General features: G+C 50.1%; 1 protein-coding gene across 2 annotated transcripts in view; it reads left to right on the forward strand.

The window, feature by feature from the left end:
* The first annotated feature begins 270 nt into the window (after positions 1-270).
* The window catches only part of GMDS (GDP-mannose 4,6-dehydratase), a 434,986-nt gene continuing 413,241 nt past the window's right edge, over positions 271-22,015 (forward strand). The window contains exon 1 of one of the 2 annotated variants that reach the window (XM_024983738.2): positions 271-480. In XM_024983738.2, coding sequence (XP_024839506.1) covers positions 379-480 — 102 coding nt within the window. In that variant the 5' untranslated portion in view covers positions 271-378. 2 annotated transcript variants of the gene reach the window in all.

Genomic DNA, 22,015 nt, shown 5'->3' on the forward strand with positions numbered 1-22,015 from the left:
CTAAGCCCCGCCCCTCCCGGCGAGCGCGGCCCCTGTGGGGTGGGAGGGGCGCCGGCGGGGCGGGGCGGGGTTTGTGGGCTGGGGGGCGGAGCCCCGGCCGGGTGGGCGGGTCCCGGCGGGCAGCGCGGAGCTGCGCTAGCTGACGCGGCCCTGGCGGGGAGGCCGGGGAGGGCGGGGCCCGGCGGGCTGCGCGGAGCGTCGCGCGGTGACGCGACCACGCGGCGCCCGCCGGGCAGCATCCCGGCCGCCCCGCCCCCGGCCCGCCCCGCCGGCCTTCGGGCGGCCTGTCAGTGTGGCGGCCGGCCGCGCGTTGCTGGTCCCTGCAGCCGGCTCCGCGGCACACCCCCGGCTGTCGGCGTCTCGGGTCAGAGCGCGGATATGGCCCAGGCGGCGGCGCACTACCCCGGCGCCTGCGGCGCCGGGGACGCCGAGACGGGAAAGCCCAGGAAGGTGGCGCTCATCACGGGCATCACGGGCCAGGTGAGCGGGCCGGGGGTCCGCGCCGGGGGCCGGGGTCTCTGGGGCCGGGGGCTTGGGGCGCCCCCGTGCGCGCTCGGGGCCGGGGTCCAGGGGTGGGCGCCGGGGTCGCCCCGCCGGGGTCCGCGCGCGGGGGCTTCTCTGCCGCCGCGGCCCCTCGCCGGTCCCCCGGTCGCGGAGGAAACGAGAGGGAGCCGGGCTGTGCGGCTGCAGACCAGGAAATGTGCGCCTGTTTTGTGCTTTTTAAACATGAAAGCCCGCCTCGCAGGAGCTGCTGTGAGCGCCGGCAGTTCCGTGTCCGCGGCCGCACATGCACGTGGGGCAGCCGGTCCCCTTCCCGCCGGGCCCAGAGGAGTGTCCGAGCCCGGCCTAGGTGGCGGCGGGCGGGGCCTGCCCTTTCGGGTCCCCCCACCCCGCAGACCCCGGCGCTCAGGAAATGATGGGCGGCGCGAGTAAAGGTGGTGACTCCAAGGCGCCTGCTGCTCTGCCCACTGCGGCCGGTCACCTGCTGATGCATCTCGTTTGGTTTCCCAGCTGTTTTTCCAGGGGGTGCTCTTAGGACCCCCACTTCACAGACGGGGCAACTGAGGCAGCGATCGTGGACTAGGAGGTGTCCAGCGGGATTCACACTGCCCTCAGCCTCTCTGGGGCTGAAAGTAGAAACCGTCTAGAGCCTTAGGCAATGCTGACTGCTGGCTACCTGATAACTTCCTGGTTAATGGTACCTCTCTCACTGGGTTTACGTTAATTACAGTAAATGCGGGTTTGAAAACTGGTGGCAGAGGTGGGCGGGCTGGAGCTGCGAGGTTGAGGAAGAGAACTCTTGAATTCAGTCAAGAGACTGCATGCTTTCAGTATCGGGGAGAAGTCAGTTAAGCTGTTCTTGTAACTCTGTTCGTATGGCTCATGGCAAGCTAAGTGCCAGCAGTGTGAATCCACCGGGTTAGAAAGGAACCCTGCTCACAGCCCTGAGAGCAGTGGGCTGGAGGTGCCAGTGGGCACCTCCGCCCTCGGAGGAGCACTTCCACCTTTAAGGCCCGCCTCTTCATCTCTTCACCAGTGTTTCCCGCTTGCCCCCAGCACCCACCCTCTGTGTTGTCCCCTCACTTGTTGGGTGGTGTCGTTGGCTTCTGCAGCCCTGGCCTGTGCTGAACTCTGAGGGCTACGTAAACCCCTCCTGGTGGAGGTGACTGGTCTGCTCTGCACTTAACTTCCAGGACAGTGGCTCCTGCCCTGGGTATCCCGGGTCTGGGAGAGCCGTGAGGTCAATGGGAAGGGTCTGGAGATACACACCCGCGGTCCATTTTCTTCATCACTTTGGGTGAGAGCTTACTGAAGGGCTCACTTTGCTAAACATTTGTTTTGTCTCTGTATAAGAGGCAGATATGTTTTCTGTCCCCATTTTACACCTGGCTTAGCAAGGTTATGTTCCCTGCGGGTGCATACCTCCTGAGTGTCAGGGCTGAGATCTGAGCCCAAGAATTGCTCTAAGGCATCTTGTTACATTGCCTCTGTAGCGAGCCACCCATGTGAAATTACAGCTCTGTGTGTGTGTGAGAGAGAGAGATGGGGTGGGCAAAGGGATTCTTTACTCTAAGAAGGGATCTCTTCTTAGAGGAGAGGTGGAAACCGCTGCTCTGGCCCTTAGGGCTGCCGTGGCCCCTGGGCCGGCGTGGGCTCTAGGACGGGTTGTTCCAAGCGCGCACTTCAGGTGCCTGTCTGCCGTGGTCTCTCGTCTTCACTGTCACAGCCACCCCAGCTTCCTCCCTCCCATCTCTCCTGACAGCAGCCCTGAATGGTTTACCGGGGATTTTTCTTACTGACTGGCCGGGGGGAGCGGAGGCCCTGCTCTGCGTTGCCGCCTCCAAGCCCTCTGCCCCCACCCCCGGGCTCACCCTGTGGTGTGACTGCACCTGCCCTTCTTTACTGCGCCAGGGAATGTTCCTGCTGGAATATTGCTGCCTGTACCTCTTCAGGGTCGTTATTTGTGGCTGAATGCCCTCCCAGATCTCCCTCCTCTTAACTAAAAGCCTCTGTGCCTGCACGCATCCAGCCAGGTGCAGCCATTCCAGGGTTTGTATTTTCATTTCTTTGTATTTACACAAGTAGAGTCTCTGTTGGTTACATTGGTCGTGTACATGCCTTAGTTTTTTTTTTTTTTTTTAACTTTCTTTGGTTTGTAAACACCTTTAAGATAGAAACCCTTTTTTGACCTGTTACACCTCACATGACTTCTCCACGTAGGCTTCCAGAATGTTGACTTACTCTTCTTATTAATGGAGCGTGTCTTTACTGTGTGTCTGCGGGATGAACGGCTTGCTTTGATGCCTCTGGGAACATGAGGGTACGTAGGGTGTACTCTGCCCTCCAGAGCTGCACAGCTGTGCAGGGACTTAATGCACGTGACAAACTTTGTGTTGTTCAAGAATTAGAGGCCCCGTGACTGGTTCATCCAGCCTCAGGACTCTGGGAGAAGCCACTGACTGCTGGAAGTAGCTCCGACTGTGTTCTGGGTGAGCAGTGGGTACAGGAGTGCGGGGGGTCGCGGGGAGGGCGGTGGGGGACAGTGAGGATCAAATGTAGTAATAATGGGAGGATATGTAATAATTTATCCTGGAGAAGGAAGTGAAAACCCACTCCAGTATTGTTGCCTGGAGAATTCCATGGACAGAGGAGCCTGGTGGGCTACCGTCCAGGGAGTTGCAGAGTTAGACATGACTGAGTGACTAACACATATGTAATAATTTATGAAATTTCATTCTCCTTGCTCCTTTCCAAAAAGATTCTGAGGTGGCTTCAATGAAAATCACATCATTGGACCATCCTAAGGAGAATGAAAGAAGCAGGAGTCTGCAGTGTGGGCTGTAGAAAGATGGAGATTGTGTCCCCAGCGCCAAGGACAGCGTCAGGCGGGCATGAGACTCAGCTTTGGGCTCCCTGACAGTCGAGACAGAATGGGTGGGCGGGTGAGGCTTCGTTAGCCCTGAGCTCTCAGGGGGACATAGAGCAGAACGACACACGAGGAGCTCAGTAGAGTCATCCCCCTAACGGGCCCGGGGAGCACACTGGGTGGGTGGGGACTCGGAGAAGTGAACGGTCAGCGTTTGTAGACGTGTCCTGGCCTTCCTGCTGTGGGTTATGTCAGGCTAGTCTCAGCCGGGAGCGTAGGCAGGCTGGAACTCAGATTGTTTTGTCGGGTCTGCTTGGTAGGACGTTGGTGTTTTAAATATGGAGGAGTTGCACCAGTGAGTCCTGCATACCCACAGGTACCCTGGGTTTGCCTTACGAAGTGGTTTCGATGTGCTCGGACATCTCAGCAGGCCCGAGTTCCAGAGTCCTGGCCATGACACGCGGGAGACACAGCGTTCCTCTGTGCGCGGTTGGAAAGGCAGTCCTGGCCAAGAGGACTTAGCTTGCTGGGAGACCGCACGTTTGTGCTGAGTCTTGTGTAGAGCAAAGAGATGAACTGTTTGAGTTGTCGAGGTCCGATTATTTAAGCTATAATATTTTGTCTTGGAATTGCATTTTTATGGCCTTGTTTCTTGTTTTTACTGATTTGATTGTGTTCTAGCTGCTGTAGGTCCCCCGTAGCCTTTAGAGGGAACATACATAGAGCAGGTGCCCAGGTTCCCTGGACATGGGCGGCTCTCACAGGCCTCACCTGCTTCTGAGGTGGATGCAGAAGCCAGGAGGTGGCAGCTGAGGACTGGCAGCGAGAGCCATTCTTCCTGTGCTTCTCTGCTCCCTGCAGGTTGGGGTCTGTCCTCGCTGACAGGCCCGCGTTTCTGAGGAGACTGGTAGCCCCCCATTCCAGTCTCCTGTGCCCTGACATGTAAGCCTGCTCTGGACACGCACTGCTGACTTGCCTTTGCCCTGATGGGGGTCGGCTCTGCACAGATGCTTCCCTCACTTGAGAGAGCCCTCCCGCTTCTCTCCCCCAACAAGCCTTGTGTTCAGGCTGAGAGCGGTTCTCCATTTCATATCTCCTGAATTTCTAGGAGCAAATTTTTTCACGCTTAATTGGTCTCCTCCTGGAGGCAGTTACACCTGGGGGCTGACCGTCCTCTATTCAGTCATAGACGTGCCCGTAACCGTGGTGCGGTCAGCGTCCGCAGGCGCTTGAGCGCCAGCCGCGTGTCCCGCCCTGGGGCTGCGACGGAACAGGCAGCCCAGGGGGAGCCTGCTCGTGGCCCCGATGTTCCCGATGGTGACGTGGCGGTGACGAGGGGCGGCGACGGTGACTGAGCCGCGCGGGCGTCCACTGTGTGCCGAACGTCGCCCAGTGGGCTCTGCCTCTGTTTCGCTTTCGGAGCAGGGAGCCCTCCTGTGAGGCAGCTTTCTTGTCGCCCCTGGGAAAGGCAGAGGTTAAACACTTTGCCCAGAGGTGACTCCCATCCTTGTTTACAAAGTCAGGTGTGAAATATAAATCCCAGCAATTTTATTTCCTATCAAGTTTTTAACTGCTGCTGCTGCTAAGTCACTTCAGTCGTGTCCAACTCTGTGCGACCCCATAGACGGCAGCCCACCAGGCTCCCCCGTCCCTGGGATTCTCCAGGCAAGAACACAGGAGTGGGTTGCCATTGCCTTCTCCAATGCATGAAAGTGAAAACTGAAAGTGAAGTCGCTCAGTCGTGCCCGACTCTTAGCAACCTGATGGATTGAAGCCTACCAGGCTCCTCCGTCCATGGGATTTTCCAGGCAAGAGTACTGGAGTGGGGTGCCATTGCCTTCTCTGAAGTTTTTAACTAGTATTAACTAATTCTAAGAACAGGTAAATAACTTTTAAGGGGAGGTGGATAAATTGTCACATTTGAAATAAAGCATATTCAAGAGTTTTTTTTGTTTTGCAGTTGTGAAAGGATGTAGATTACAGCAGTAAGGCAAATCTGTATCCATCATTATGTTCTGTGCTGCTCATTTTTTTTTTTTTTTTCTTTCTTCGCTGTCATTTGGGTCATACTGTCTTGGCAGTTTATCTTGTGAACTCTCTGGAGGCTGGAACTCTGTCTTGGGGCGGTGGAAGAAGATTTGGACTTCTTGGCCAGTGTGGGTTTGAGCTACTGCTTAACCCCTTAAGTGCTGTGTCAGTTTGGGCATGGTGTTTGCAATTGCTGCCCTGTTGGAACAGTTATACCTACCAGATAGAAAAGAGGTCTTAGCAATGACAAACCAGCAGTGACAAACCTAGACAGCATGTTAAAAAGCAGAGAGATTACTTTGCCTGCAAAGATCTGTAGAGTCAAAGCTATGGTTTTTCCAGTAGTCATGTAAGGATGTGAGAGCTGGACAATAAAAAAGGCAGAGCGCTGAATAATTGATGCCTTTGAACTGTGGTGCTGGAGAAGACTCTTTAGAGTCCCTTGGGCAGCAAGCAGATCAAACCAGTCAGTCCTAAAGGAAATCAACCCTGAATATTCATTGGAAGGACTGATGCTAAGCTGAAGCTCCAATACTTTGGCCACCTGATGCAAAGAGCCGACTCATTGGAAAAGACCATGATGCTGGGAAAGATTGAAGGCGGGAGGAGAAGGGGACGACAGAGGATGAGATGGTTGGATGGCATCACCAAGTCAAAGGACATGAGTTTGAGCAAATTCTGAGAGATGGTAAGGGACAGGGAGATCTTGCATACTGCAATCTGTGGGGTCGCAAAGAGTCAGACATGACTTAGCAACTGAACAACAAGAAAAGAAATCTGGCATGAAATAGAGAGCTTACTAGGATGGACTTTCTCTTCATAGAGCAGCCAGATAGAAAGCGCTCTTGCGTATGAGGAGAGGGCATTGCACATGGAGGGTACAGTAGTCTGCCTCGCTTTGTGCAGGCAGCAGGTTCCATGGGATTTGGATCAGCTGCAGGCTGTAAACCGCTTTGCCGTCCGGTGGGTCTTACAGTCAAGCAGATCTGGGAGCCGGGCTTATCCTCCCGGGGCGAGAGGATTGCTGGCCATGGTCGGACGCTAATCCTATGTAGCGTGAGTGCTCCAGGATGGCAGGTCCTGCTTTGGTCAGAGACTGTTACCTGGTGGGAGTTTTTTATGTCTTTACATTACACGTAGTTAATTGATTAACTGAGGAAAGACAGTGGACTTGAGTGAGAATCAGAGGCTGGGTTTTGACACCGATTAAGTGTATAGCTGTGATTTTTTTTCTGACTCTGTCACGCGAAGGGGTCACCTGGCGACCTCTGAAGTCTGTTGAGAGTGACATGCGCTGTGACTACAGGACTGAATGCTGATTGTAATCTATTGAGGGCAAAACATCTTGTATTTAAGCAGCGCAGTCATTTAATATCAGTTTTAAAGATAAGTCCAATAGGAGAATTTAAAAAGTGACTATTATCTGTAGTTGCTCAGTGGCTAAGTCATATCCAGCTCTTTTGACCCCATGGAGGTAGCACCCTAGGCTCCTCTGTCCTTCACTATCTCCTGGAGTTTGCTCAAAATTAACTGTAGTGAATTTATAATTAAATGTGTACACTGGAAAGAGATGAGTTGGTATTTTGCTAGAAATTATAGAGTTAAATGGAAAATCCCATGGACAGAGGAGCCTGGCAGGCTACAGTCCATGGGGTCGCAAAGAGTTGGACACGACTGAGCGACTTCACTTTCACTTTATAGGGTTAAAAGCAGAAAATCTGAGCTGTCTGCCATGGTAGGTTTTACCAAATGAAGTGATTTTTTGGTGAAGAAGGCTTTTAAATTCCTGCTATTTGTTTTTTTGGATTGAAATGTTAAAAGATATAAGCATCTATATTTTGTGCTTCGTGTTTAATAGTGGCATGTCTATTCATGCAGTAAATGTCTGCCAGCCCCTTCACGATCACAGCCTTGTCATGGCAGAGGGCCTTGCCCAACTCAGTGAGGGTCTGAGCCGTGCCGTGCGGGGCCACCCAAGACGAACGGGCTGTAGTGGAGAGTCCTGACAAAACGTCTGCTGGGGAGGGAATGGCCAACCACCCCAGTATTCTTGCCGCAAGAACCCTGTGAACAGTATGATAAGGCAGAAAGATGTAACACCAGAGCACAAGCCCCCCAGGTCAGAACTCGTCCAGTGTGCTGCTGGGGAAGGTTGGAGAGCAATTAGTAATAGCTCCAGGAAGAACAAAGCATCTGCGCCACAGTGGGAAGGATGCTCAGTGGTGGACGAGTCAGGTTCCATGGGAACCAGATCAAATTGCCAACATTTGTTGGGTCATGGAGAAAGCAAGGGAATTCCAGAAAAATATCTACTTCTGCTTCGTTGACTATGTGGAAGCCTTAGACGGTGTGGATGACAACAATCTGGAAAATTCTTAAAGAGATGGGAATACCAGACCACCTTAACCTGCCTCCTGAGAAACCTGTATGCAGGTCAAGAAGCAATGGTTAGAACCGGACGTGGAACAACGGACTGGTTTGAATTTGAGAAAGGAGTATGTTGAAGCTGTATATTATCACCCTACTTATTTAACTTATATGCAGAGTACATCATGCGAAACACTTGGCTGGAAGACTCACAAATTGGAGTCAAGATTGCTGGGAGAAATATCAACAACCTCAGATATGCAGATAATAACACTCTAATGGCAGAAAGTGAAGAGGAACTAAATAGACTCTTGATGAGGGTAAAAAAGGAGAGTGAAAAAGCTGGCTTGAAACTCAACTTTCAAAAAACTAAGATCATGGTGTCTGGTGCCATCACTTCATGGCAAATAGATGGGGGAAAAAGTGGAAGCACTGAGAGACTTTATTTTGGGGGGCTTTAAAATCACTGCAGATGGTGACTGCAGCCATGAAATTAAAAGACACTTGCTCCTTGGAAGAACAGCTATGACCGACCTAGACAGCATATTAAAAAGCAGAGACATTACTTTGCTGACAAAGGTCATTTTAGTCAAAGCTGTGGTTTTTCCAGTAGTCATATACGGATGTGAGAGTTAGACCATAAAGAAGGCTGAGCACTGAAGAATTGATGCCTTTGAACTGTGGTGTTGGAGAAGACTCTTGAGAGTCCCTTGACCTGCAAGGAGATCCAACCAGTTAACCCTAAAGGAAATCAACCCTGAATATTCATTAGAGAGACTGATGCTGAAGTTGATGCTCCAGTACTTTGGCCACTGATGTGAAGAGCCAACTCATGGAAAAAGACTCTGATGCTGGGAAAGATTGAGGTCAAAAGGAGTAGGGAGCTGCAGAGAATGAGATGGTTAGATAGCATCTCTAACTCAATGGAAATGAGTTTGAACAAAGTCTCGGAGATAGTGAAGACAGGGAAGCCTGATGTGCTGCAGTCCATGGGGTCACAAAGAGTTGGACACGACTTAGCGACTGAACACAAAAACAAATACCTGCTGAGGTTTGTCCTGTGCTGAGTTAGGTGCTGGGGATGTGGCCACCAGCGCGATGGCTGGGACGTTTCTCAAGGAACTGGTCGTCTGGGGGCGCACGTAGTTTGACAGGTAACTTCACAGCGTGTTAATTTCTGTGATCAGAATAAATAAGTCACTGCGGCACGCGTGTAACACGCATGTTAGTTTCTGTGATCAGAATAAATAAGTCACTGCGGCACGCGTGTAACACGCATGTTAGTTTCTGTGATCAGAATAAATAAGTCACTGCGGCACGCGTGTAACACGCATGTTAGTTTCTGTGATCAGAATAAATAAGTCACTGCGGCACGCGTGTAACACGCATGTTAGTTTCTGTGATCAGAATAAATAAGTCACTGCGGCACGCGTGTAACACGCATGTTAGTTTCTGTGATCAGAATAAATAAGTCACTGCGGCACGCGTGTAACACGCATGTTAATTTCTGTGATCAGATTAAGTCACTGCGGCATGCGTGTAACAGCATGTTAGTTTCTGTGATCAGAATAAATAAGTCACTGCGGCATGCGTGTAACACGCATGTTAGTTTCTGTGATCAGAATAAATAAGTCACTGCGGCACGCGTGTAACACACGTTAGTTTCTGTGATCAGAATAAATAAGTCACTGCGGCACGCGTGTAACACGCATGTTAATTTCTGTGATCAGAATAAATAAGTCACTGCGGCACGCGTGTAACACGCATGTTGATTTCTGTGATCAGAATAAATAAGTCACTGCGGCACGCGTGTAACACGCTGTGGCCGTTCGCACGCGAGGACACCTGGGTGGGCCTGCGGCGGGACTGCTGTGGTTTAGTTCTCGTCGTGTGGGCACACTGAGAAGTCGGTGTCCTGCTTGCTGTCTCAGAAATGATGCGGGGAATAAGGAGAAGGTGCTCCTGCCATGCCCTGTGTTGGGTCTGGGGGGATGAGCTAGGAGGAGTCCTGAGTATCAGCCCATCCCAGATTTCGTAGACTGAGAAAAACTTGAGAATGATATGCAGTGGCCAAGTTTTATCTTGAATGTGGGAACTTTAAGCAAATTCCTCTGTGGTCCCAGCCATCTTGCACACTGAAGTGTAACAAGGATGTGTTGTCAGAGTAAAGAACAATCACCAAATCACATCCTCTGGGCTGTGGGACCTACTTTTGTATTAGTCTGTCTCTTCTTCTCGCTTTGTAGAAGAGTGGGCTGTAACTGTCATGGATTGGTATTGGTCTGTTGGTGGCATTTGGCCCTCCGCTGAATACTGCTTTATTAAAAAAGAGTTACTTGTCTGATTCTCAGGGCTCAAGTATAAGTCTCCGGGCCTGCGATGACTGCTTTTTCTGGACGGCAGGGTAGGACACGTCTCATGACTTATGCCCTGGAGCAGGCCGTGTCCTGGAAACCAGGACGCTGGGAAGGGCGTGCAGGGCCTGCCCACCGTGCCCGCCGTGTCCAGCTGGTGCCTGCCGACCACTGGGCACCGTGCACAGTACTTGTGAGCACGAGGAGCTGCCTGCTGGAGATTTCGTTTGTCGCCACATTCCCTGGCACGCTGGGCAGAGCCCACTTCACAGAGAGTACCGCAGCAGCCTTGGGGCCAGGACCCCCGCCCCTCTGACAGCTCTGGACCTGGGCTGCCTCCTAGGGCGCGGGAGGGAAGGTGCAGATTCTTGCTGTTTCAGGTCTAACTTGGGAACCTGAAAGTGAAATCAGGTTTGGGGCGGTTCTGACTGGTTTTGACTTGGCTTTATGACATTGGTCAAACCTGGGTATGCCCTGCAGGGCGGGTACTGAGTGAATTTCTCAGGGGTGAATAGGAAGACTTTGGGAGGGGTTGGTTTTCAGGGGAGGTGATAATACATGGTGGGTTTTTCAGAAAGTTTTGCTTTTTAATGTAAACCTTGGGAAGGAAACATAGAAGTTAGAACAAATACTGAACCATTTCTATTGTTTTCTTTTAGCTTTTTTGTGGACTGTAGTGGTTTTTCATTTTACCCCCTCCCCCCACATCCATTTTGCTGTTTTGACTGTTTAGGAACTTTTGAATTATTTCAATTTATGTAGTATTTTTTTTTTCCATTGAATTGTGTTTTAGTCTTTAGTAATGTTCGAGCATATAGATTTTAAGTTTATTCTATTACCATACTGTTATTTTGGAGATTTTGGTTTTAATTCCTAGAAACAACGGGGTGTCTTAGAAGGAACCCTTTATGGCAAGCAGGCCAGTGGCTGGGGCCCGGCTGGGGGCCAGAAGCCCCTGTGGGGGTCCCGTGCTCGGTGGCGGCTTGGCTTGTGTCCAGGAAGCCTGGGGTTCCCTCTGGGCTCTCTGAGCCACACGGGCTGCTTCTCCTGCTTGCATTGATTTTCTTCTCTTTAAATACACTTTTTGGAAGAGGGAGATCCACGCAGGGAGTGAAGGCCTGGATGCCTCCCCTCGTTTCCTGGCTGGAGTTTCCAGCGCGTGTAATGGAAACCGGACTTGAGGAGGGCTGGTCAATCTGGGTGACATCCGGTGTGGCTTGGACTCGAGGAGGACTTGGGGAACAGCCTCTGGCCAGGCTCTTTAGGGGGTCTCTGGGTAGCTGGGGCCCTTCGCTGGGGAAGGGGTGGCCTGGGGACCGATGCCTGGGTTTCACTGAAGGATGGTCTTGTGTCCCTACGTGCCTGGAGCTGAGCCACTGGGGGCAGGTGTGGGAGCCCCTGCTTGAAGGGCGCAGGGGAGCTCTGGGCAGCCTGCACGTGGCCGGCCCAGGGGAGTGGGCCTGGCCGCTAAGAGCACCACCCCTGTGGCCCGAGGTGCACCTGTGCAGACACACCCTTTGTTCAGAACCCCAAGGAGGCAGTCCTCGCCTGTCCACTCCGTCCTCCAGCCCACCCCGTCTCACCCCCTGCTCTCGTCTTCACAGCTCCGGCTCACTCTCTAGGAATTACTGACATTCTGCCAGCATCAGCAATTCTCTAGATTTGGGGCTTGTTCCAAAAGAAGGTTTTGATTTTCTTCTTGGCGTTTGACCTTCGATTCCAGTCCTCCTCGAAGATGCCCAGGTTCTGCAGCTGCAGTAGGAACCAGCTGGGCAGCGTGGACAGCTCTCAGCGTGGACAGTCTCGGGTCCTCCCCCTTCAGTCTGCTGGCCTTGGGGTGGGACTCACCCTTGGCTGCTTGTGGAACAGTCCCAGTGACTCAGGAGTGAGCTGGAGCTGAGCGGGTGGTGGCGGCGGCGACTTGAAGATACAGCTTGTCTTTTCCTGAACACTTTCCCCAGTTTTAAAAAGAGTATTATGTGCATACTGTAGAAAAATTGTGAAGTTTAAGAGGGTATAAAGTATCAGGGGAAAGTGCACCACCGTGATGACAGCAGTCGGAGCCCGATCTCACCGCTTGCTTTCGTCGTTCTGTTTCTGAATCGCTTCCCTGCCTTTCAGCAAACCTTACTGCCTAGACTGGGACAGGCTCTCGCAGCAGCTCTGGACTCCCGCTGATCTTCCGTAGGAGTCAGCGAGGGTGGGTAGGGCCGTTCCGGGGCGAGGGACCCCATCTTAAGGTTCCTCACCCCACGGCCCATGCGACGCCTCCTTGCCTGTGCTACAGCTGTCACAGACTCTGCTTGTAGATTTTGGCTTACACGTTAAGTCGTTTGTATGGTTTTCTGTTTTCAGTGAGATTATGTAATTTAGGGGAATACATGCGAGTAGGATCAGAGTTTGTTAATTTTGACGTGTTAAAGGCAAAACCTTGACTCACTGTTATGTCTTGAAGATCGCGCTTTCAGAGACTCAGACACATTCAGAGACGTGTCCGTACCTTTGGTGTCGGGACTGTTGCTCTGGGTATGCTTTTCAGTTCACTTTTGTTAATGGTGTGTTCCACGAGAGGACTTTATTAACTTGATTCATTAACATTTAAATTCAATTATAACACATAGCAATGCCAGGAGTTGGTTTTATTTTTATTCTTACACACAGTTTTCATCTATAAATCTAACTCTTATATCCCATGGTGGTCTCCTGCAGCTCTGACGAATTCTGTCCGAGTTTGGAGCCTGCATCCTGGCCCCTCTGTAGAGCAGACTCTCACTTCCCAGGTTTTCTATTTTTCTGCCCAGGAGCCCGGGTTCTGCACCCAAGGCCAGTCCCAAGGAAAGACAAGCTTGTGTGCAGCAGGGCACGCACCAGGATGGCTCCTCACACTGGGAAGGTGGTGGTGGAGGGCCCACCTGGCCGAGGTCCCACCTGGCCGAGGACCACCAGGCCGAGGGCCCACCTGGCCAAGGACCAGCAGCCTGAGGGCCCACCAGGTCAAGGGCCCACCTGGGCGAGGACCACCAGGCACTGTCAGGATTTCTCCTGGATTTTCTGGAGACTGGCTGTGTGGAGACATGGTGAACTGTTGAAAAGTCTTGGCTGCCAACCTGGGTCACCTTTTACAAAAGGTCCTGGCTTGATTATCTGTTTTTTCTCTCCCTCCTGTAGTTTTCTCCCTCCCCCATTTCTTCTCCTTACAGTCGTCTTTTCCGACACATACCCACACACACCCACACGCACCCACACACACCCACACACACCCACACACACACCCTCTTCTTCAGCAGAGGCCTTAAGGCCTGCAGTGAGAGCAGCTTATCATGAGGGACAGAGGTCACCTGCCCGAGAACGCAGTGCTGTAGGGGCAGGACTCTGGCCCCCTGATTGCCTTGTGGGTGGTGACTGTGCCCAGAGAGCTGAGAAAGCAAACAGTGGGTTCTTATTTAAACAGTCCTGGAAGGGGCAGTCAGGATGTGTGCAGGTCTTGGTCTGGGTGGAAGGGGCGCTGGCCTCCGTCCACCCCGCTCCTGTCTCCTCTAAGCGTTTCCTTATTCTGCCCTCCTGGCGCTTTGCAGTCACTCCCTTCTGGTCTCCAGCTTAGTGTGTGATTACAGGTGTTCTGCTACTCCCTTTCTGCTGTGATATTGATCTTTAGTGTGGGTCTGTAGCAAACACAGGGATCCAGATGCAGACGGGGAAGTCGGAGGGCTGCTGATGAGTCAGCATTGCCAGGAGTGGCCCAGAGGGGCTGCCTGCATGTGCGTGGGCCCGGGGCAAGGCGGTTTAGAAGGAGCCCCCAGGGATGCGCGAGCAAAGGCTCCGGTCCAGTTTTGGGACTTTGCAACTCAGGCTTTCCCCTCTGGGAACCTTGGAGTCTTAATCTATTGAATGAGGATAATTCACCCTTAATTGCAGGGTTGTTGGTCCGTAGGCTAGTTTACGGTAAGTGGTGTGGCATTTGTAATCTGAAACACTTTAAAATACACACACATTAAAGTATATCAAGTATCCAAAATTAAAACCATACATACTTGAGGTTATTGAAGCATTATCAGGTGGGGAGGATAGAAGTTAAAGTATGTCAATGTGCTGTCGTCTCGGAGGTGAGTAAAGTCAGCACCTGCTTTCCCCTGCAGGATGTGAAAGCATGTTGCAAAAGTGAATCCCTTAACTTCTGGCGAGACAGACTTTTGGTCCAGGAAACGGTTATAAATGCAAGTGCTCAGTGGCCCCTGAGCTCCGATCTGCTGCCGGGCCTCCATCCTGCCTTTCCTGGGGGACAGGGTTTCCGTCCCATCACTTTCCTCTGTCCCTGGGGGAGCGGGGACTGGAGGTGGTTTGGGCACAGAAGGCTGGGGTTTGTTTTGTCCTTTATCACTTTCCTTTGACCTCCCAGCTTCCAGAGGGGTTTCTGGGCATCTTGGTTTTCAGACGAGTTCTTTGTGACCCTTCAGCTTTCTTTTCCTCTTGTTTCCTGAGATTCTCGTTACAACTCTCAGATGGTTTTTAGAAAGGGGTGAGTGAGAAAGTGCCTTGCCAGGCTTGGGATGGAGTGCCTGTCTTGCCCGCAGGAGGGTGTGAGGCCCTCAGGCCATGCCCACGGCCCCTGTGGTGCTATCAGTGCCAGCCATTTCTTAGCTCCTCTGCGTCTGCTTTCTGTCAGTGTTTCTTTCAGACGCAGCTGGAATAATTCCAGAGCCTAAATGAATTTGATTAAAACCCGGCCTGGCTTTTTGCTCTCTGAAGCATAGCCCATCTTGTCTTCTTTCGGAGGACGGTTGTTTCCTGATGGCACACCCGCAAGAAGGGCTCCCTCACACAGACTGTGTGCACAGGGCCCCGTGGGGCTGGGAAGGTCAGAGAGGGGTGAGAGGGTGAGAAAGAACCACCTTGCCTGCAAGGTGGTTACTTGTATTAAAATGCCTGGAGCTCAGTTACTCACATCAAAGCCATTATACTTATAATTTAGGTAGTACTAGGATTATCATCGGAGAAGGCAATGGCACCCCACTCCAGTACTCTTGCCTGGAAAATCCCATGGACGGAGGAGCCTGGTAGGCTACAGTCCATGGGGTTGCTAAGAGTCAGGTACGACTGAGCGACTTCACTTTGACTTTTCACTTTCGTGCATTGGAGAAGGAAATGGCAACCCACTCCAGTATTCTTGCCTGGAGAATCCCGGGGACAGAGGAGCCTAGTGGGCTGCCGTCTATGGGGTCGCACAGAGTTGGACATGACTGAAGCGACTTAGCAGCAGCAGCAGCAGGATTATCATTAATAACAGCAGCTAAAACACCCAGTGCTTGTATGTGTCCAGCCCCGTGTGTGCTCGGGTATTTGCATGTTTAATCCCCACAAGGGTACCATCACTTTTCAAGCCATTTATGAAATTATTATAAGCACAGGGGTATTTACTATTTAAAACGGGGTTGGGGGGCCTTTTTATCCACCTTATACCTCAGTAAAATACTTGAGTTCAAGAGCAAGTTGGTGAAATTATATATATCTCCTTTAAAATTAAACAGCAAACCACAAATATAAACCTTCACCTAATATTAAAATATTTTATCTGATACGCTATTATATTTTATTACGTAAATGTCATATTGTATTGTAGCGACATTAGAGTATATTAAAAATATCCTGCAGTCCTGTATCCCAGGAAGGCCCTTGTAGCCGCCCCCCAGCTCTCCTGCCTCGGGGAGGGATGGGGAGCAAAGACCCCAGAGAGGAGAGCAGGCTGGGGGTGGGCGGTGCAGGGTTCCCGCGGTGGGAAAGGAAGAGAGGAGAGCAGGCTGATGGGGGTCAGGGCTCCTAGAGGTGGAGTTGGGGTGGTTGGTGGGGAAGGAAGAGAGGAGGGTGGGCGGCGGGATGTCGCGGGGCTCGGGAGGCTTAAGCAGATTCCAGGACATCATGGCCTGGGCTGCAGGGAGACCGGCCTGAGGCCCGACCCCCCTCCTGCCCCCCACCCCGTGAGGACAGAGGGCAGCCCCGGGCCTCTCCCTCCTCAGGACACACACCTCCCTCTGCAGGGACCACTGCCACATGGCCCTGTCACAGTGGCCGGGACTGAACCACGGGCTCCGGCCCCAGGGGCACGGTGGGTGGCAGGAGGGCTCCCCCCGCCCAGTGGTGACGGCTGAGTTCAGGTCCTTTAAAGTGGACGTGGTGGGTGGGGGTCCTGGCAGGTGGGCGGCTGCTGGAGGACAGTCAGGTGTACAGTGCAAGCGTGTGGTGTGTGGTGGGAAGGGGTCGCCTGATCCTGGCGGTTCTGTTTATTTGTAGAGATCACACTTCGCTGTGTGAGGATTGACAGCAGCAGGTCTCAGGGAGGCAGGGTTTTTTAGTTTTTTTAACTGTCCTTGGATGGTAGACCTTTCTGACTAAATCCTCAATCTTTCTCTATAGAAAAGTGCAATAAGTGTGTGCACACGTATATCTACATGCTCAAACACACTCGCTCACACACACAGAGCCCTCTGTGTATCACAGAGGCCTGAGGGTCTCCTGAAACACATGCGTGTTCCTCTGATTAAGTTATAGTTAGTTTCAGGCAAACCATTCAGCACCATAGTAATCCAGGTCTGTGTCCCAACCACTGATGCCGAAGAAGCTGAAGGTGACTGGTTCTGTGAAGACCTACAAGACCTTCTAGAACTAACACCAACAAAAGATCCTTTCCATCATAGGGGATTGCGATGCAAAAGCAGAGTAACAAGCAAGTTTGGCCTGGAGTACAAAATGAAGCAGGGCAAAGTCTAACAGTTTTGCCGAGAACGCAGTGGTCATAGCAAGCACCCTCTTCCAATAACACAAGAGCCAACTGTACACATGGGCATCACCAGATGGTCAATACTGGAATCAGATTGATTATATTATTTGTAGCCAAAGATGGAAAAGCTATATAGTCAGCAAAAGCGAGTTCTGGAGCTGACTGTGGCTCAGATCATGAGCTGCTTACTGCAAAATTCAGGCTTTAATTGAAGAAAGCAGAGAAAACCACTAGGCCATTCAGGTACGATCTAAATCAAGTTCCTTATGATTATACAGTGGAGGTGGCAAATAGATTCAAGGGATTAGATCTGGTAGACAGAGTGCTTGGAGAACTATGGACAGAAGTCCATAACATTGTACAGGAGTGACCAAAACTCTCCAAGAAGAAATGCAGGAAGGCAAAGTGGCTGTCAGAGGAACTTTATGGACAGCAGTTACTAGTTTGCAGCAAAGTTCATTTCATGTGTAGCGCTGTATTTTTCCATGACCCCACCCCCCGCCCCATCCCAGTTTTTAACAGTAAACTCTGTGCACAGTATCATAGCTGTATTTAGCATCGTATTTACCTGTAAATGATTATCTTACAAAATGCTGTGCTATCAATATTGTATTTATCAACTTAATAATAGTTAGTACAATCAGATATCTGTCCGTATTCCGACTGCCCCAGTTGTCTCCTAGCTGTTTTTAATAATTCGTTTATTTGTACCAAATGACTGGCTGTTTCCCTGCGTGGTGCTCTTTCTTTCATTCCTCCGTGTCCCGTCTTCACATGTTCAGGTTTACAGATGTGATCAAGTTTATTCTTGGTCTGGGGGTGGGTGAGGGCAGGAGTCGCTCCCATCTGGTCCTGTGTGCTCCCATCAGGAGGAGCACACGGTCTTGTTTTTCTTCTTATAACGTCGGTAGACACTGAGGGTCATCATCAAGGTTCATTTTTTCATTAGAGGCTGCAAAGTGGTGATAATTGAATTCTGTAATTCCTTCTTCACTGATTAGCTGAAATGCTTCCTGAAAGAGAAGCTTGCAAGTACTTGGTTACCCTGAGGTACAGGAGATTCACGGCGAATCATCCATTCTTCTTCTTCTATCAGTTCTTACTGACTTGGTCTGTAGCATCCTGTAAGGGCCAACTTTTTTGGCTGTTTATGAACTCACGGAATTAAATCTTCTTCTCGGTCTGTTGACGCTCCCGTGGCCTCGTCTGTGGCCTGGAGAACCTTCCGCTCGGCCTCCATGTCCCTCAGGGCCAACCTTGGTGATCCCGGCTTCCTTTGCTCTCTAGGGGGATGGGACAGTCCCTGTGTGTTTCTGCTCCAAATCTGGTATCAGTTATTTTTCCAAGGAGCTCAGGGGCAGGTTTATTTTAATTTTGAAAGTCTTTAAGAAATGAGCAGCCTCTACTGTGTTTCTGCTGCGGCTGAGGCAGTGGTTTTGGTGGAAGGTCCGCAGCATCGGGAGCGTCCTGCCCGCCCTCGGTCTGCGGTTGCGCGGTGTGTCGGGCGTGATGGGGCTGTGTCCGTGTTTGCCAGATTGTCGTGCAATCTAGTTGTCCTCGACTAGCTCCATGAGTGGTGACGGTTTGGTCCTTCTCCACCTTGAGGGGTCCTGGCCACCCTCATCTGTGTGCCTGGCGCCTCCCACCTCCAGGGGCTCCTCCGTCATCCCCTGCAGTCCCATGCTCACCGTCCTCCACTTCGGGCGGGCCAGGCCTGCGCCTTGGGGTATGCCTGCAGCCGCTCCATGGGGAGGCAGCCCCTGGCCTCTGCTGGCCGCCTCTGAGCAGCTGGCCCCAGGCCTGCCCTTCCGGACCTGGGTGGGGTTCACGGTGCGGTTTACCTGTGCCCCAGCCCGTCCCCGCCACGAGAATAGAATCGCCTTCTGCACCTTTGTGACAAAGTTGATTTGTATTTTATTTGCTCTCTTTTCAAAGTGAGTTCAGGTGAGAATCTTATTGAATTTCCACAGCTGCTCTTTCGAGCCTGGCGGGCCTGCATTGTTCTCATTTTAGGAATGAAGGGAGTGGAAGGCAGACGGCCTCCCGGCCTCGGTCCCTGTGTGACCGCAGAGTGACGGGTGGCAGAGTCAGGACTCAGCTGCAGAGGTGTCCGCGGGGCTCCCCGTGCACGAGTCAGGTATCCCTGGGTTAGGATGTCTCCGGAGCTTTCCTGAGAGCTTTTTGCTCCCTGAGGTCGAGCTTTTGCTTTGCATCAGAGTTTTATAATTTCCAGTACATACTGCAAACAGGAATTTATAGGGAGAGCCTGTGCTCCCTTCAGTGAGTTAAAAAATACGGGAAATAAGGTTCAGTGGGGAGTATTTTTTGTCTTCCTGACCCTGAGGTTCTTAAGTCACCTGGAGAGGGAGTGACCTTGGAGAAGAACACACAGAAGAAATGATAGGAAAAGATGATGCTTTTCTGTTAAAAAAGTAAGCAGTGTTTTTTTTTAAACCAAGATAACTATTTAGAAAATAACTTCTGTTTTAACTTTCTAGGAAGATAATAGTTTGCCCCTTTGAGGTCAGAGTCCGTGTCAGGCTACACAAGTGTGCGAGTTTTCTTGAGGTCATTGTCAAGTAGTAAACTCAGTTTTTTGAGTTCTTTAAAAAGTTCGCGGAACTTTGGTATACCAACAAAGGGGACCGCTAAGAGGAGACGTGTTCTCAGGTGCTTTCTAATGCAGCGGCTACCAAAGGTGTTTTTCCAGCAGTTACACTCTATATCAGTTTTATAGGAACACGAGTTCTGGGCTGTGCAACTTTCAGAGAGTTTGGATGTTTACGGTTTAGCTCTGTAAGGAGTATCCTGTAACTTGCATTATGTTCTAACAGTTGTTGTGATAGCCTTGAACTTTTGTCCCTTTGATTTTCCCCTTTCTTTTCCTGTCATGCACACCCTTTGGAATCACAGTCCTGCAAATGCCCTGCTGCTCGGCGTTGGGTCTTAGTTTGGGGAAGTTCCAAGCCGCCAGTGTGCTCTCCTGCTTGTCTCTTTAAGTCATCGTGGAAGAGCTGCTTGAGCCCAGCTTTTCCAAGTAGAGAATAACATCCACGTCACTTCAGGAGTGAGTGAGTTGAGGTGTTGCTGTTTTATAATTGAATCCAGATGTTTAAAAAAGTTCATGTCAGAGGTAGTATGACTTTTCTTTATCACATCACAAAATATCACATCTAGTTGTCTTTTTAATCAATTCAATTACAGTGAAATTTAACACAGATTCTAAATGAAAAACAAGGAAGTACTAGAAAATTCTCCACACAATTCTGCCATATTTATTTAATTGAATGAACTATAATTCAGAAGGGATGGGTTAAATTGTCAATTGTTGAAAGTTTAATGAAATTTTTGGTGATTGAACTGGGCTAAGTGATAGGAAAGTTGCTTATGTATTATGGCTTACAAAAGCTTACCTGACAGATTAGAAGTCTTGTTTCCAAATGGAATACATATTTATGGGGACTTAAAATTCTGCAGTAATTTTATAGATTCTTTATCATTAATGTTTTCTGATCCTGTAGCATAGAAGATTTTAAGAATACTAACATGAAAAAAAATTATTATTATTTTGCCTATAGGGCCTTTGGGAGTTTAAAAAAATTGCCTACTGCTTTTTTAAAAATTAATTATTTTTTTACTTTACAATATTGTATTGGTTTACAATACATGGACATGAATCCGCCACAGGTGTACACGTGTTCCCCATCCTGAACCCCCCTCTCACCTCCCTCCCCATACCATCCCTCTGGGTCATCCCAGTGCACCAGCCCTGAGCATCCTGTATCATGCATCGAACCTGTACTGATGATTCGTTTCACATGTGATAATTTACATGTTTGAATGCCATTCTCCCATATCATCCCGCCCTCGCCCTCTCCCGCAGAGTCCAAAAGACTGTTCTATATATCTGTGTCTCTTTTGCTGTCTCGCATACAGGATTATCATTACCATCTTTATAAATTCCATATATATGCATTAGTATACTATATTGGTGTTTTTCTTTCTGGCTTACTTCACTCTGTATAATAAGCTCCAGTTCCATCCACCTCATTAGAACTGATTCAAATGCATTCTAAGTGAGTAATAGTCCATTGTGTATATGTACCACAGCTTTCTTATTCATTCATCTGCTGATGGACATCTAGGTTGCTTCCAGGTCCTGGCTATTATAAACAGGGCTGTGATGAACATTGGGGTACACGTGTCTCTTTCAATTCTGGTTTCCTCAGTGTGTATGCTCAGCAGTGGGATTGCTGGGTTGTATGGCAGTTCTCTTTCCAGTTTTTTAAGGGATCTCCACACTGTTCTCCATAGTGGCTGTACTAGTTTGCATTCCCCCCAACAGTGTAAGAGGGTTCCCTTTTCTCCACACCCTCTCCAGCATTTATTGCTTGTAGACTTTTGGATCCCAGCCATTCTGACTGGCGTGAAATGGTACCTCACTGTGGTTTTGATTTGCATTTCTCTGATAATGAGTGATGTTGAGCATCTTTTCATGTGTTTGTTAGCCATCTGTATGTCTTCTTTGGAGAAATGTCTGTTTAGTTCTTTGGGCCACTTTTTGATTGGGTCATTTATTTTTCTGGAATTGAGCTGCAGGAGTTGCTTGTATATTTTTGAGGTTAATTCTTTGTCAGTTGCTTCATTTGCTATTATTTTCTCCTGTTCTGAAGGCTGTCTTTTCACCTTGCTTATAGTTTCCTTCATTGTGCAGAAGCTTTTAATTTTAATTAGGTCCCATTTGTTTATTTTTGCTTTTATTTCCAATATTCTGGGAGGTGGGTCATAGAGGATCCTGCTGTGATGTATGTCGGAGAGTGTTTTGCCTATGTTTTCCTCTAGGAGTTTTATAGTTTCTGGTCTTACATTTAGATCTTTAATCCATTTTGAGTTTATTTTTGTGTATGGTGTTAGAAAGTGATCTAGTTTCATTCTTTTACAAGTGGTTGACCAGTTTTCCCAGCACCACTTGTTAAAGAGATTGTCTTTTCTCCATTGGATATTCTTGCCTCCTTTGTCAAAGATAAGGTGTCCATAGGTGTGTGGATTTATCTCTGGGCTTTCTATTTTGTTCCATTGATCTATATTTCTGTCTTTGTGCCAGTACCATACTGTCTTGATGACTGT

Source organism: Bos taurus, chromosome 23 (genome assembly GCF_002263795.3).
Source record: "Bos taurus isolate L1 Dominette 01449 registration number 42190680 breed Hereford chromosome 23, ARS-UCD2.0, whole genome shotgun sequence".
Taxonomy (NCBI): Eukaryota; Metazoa; Chordata; class Mammalia; order Artiodactyla; family Bovidae; genus Bos; species Bos taurus.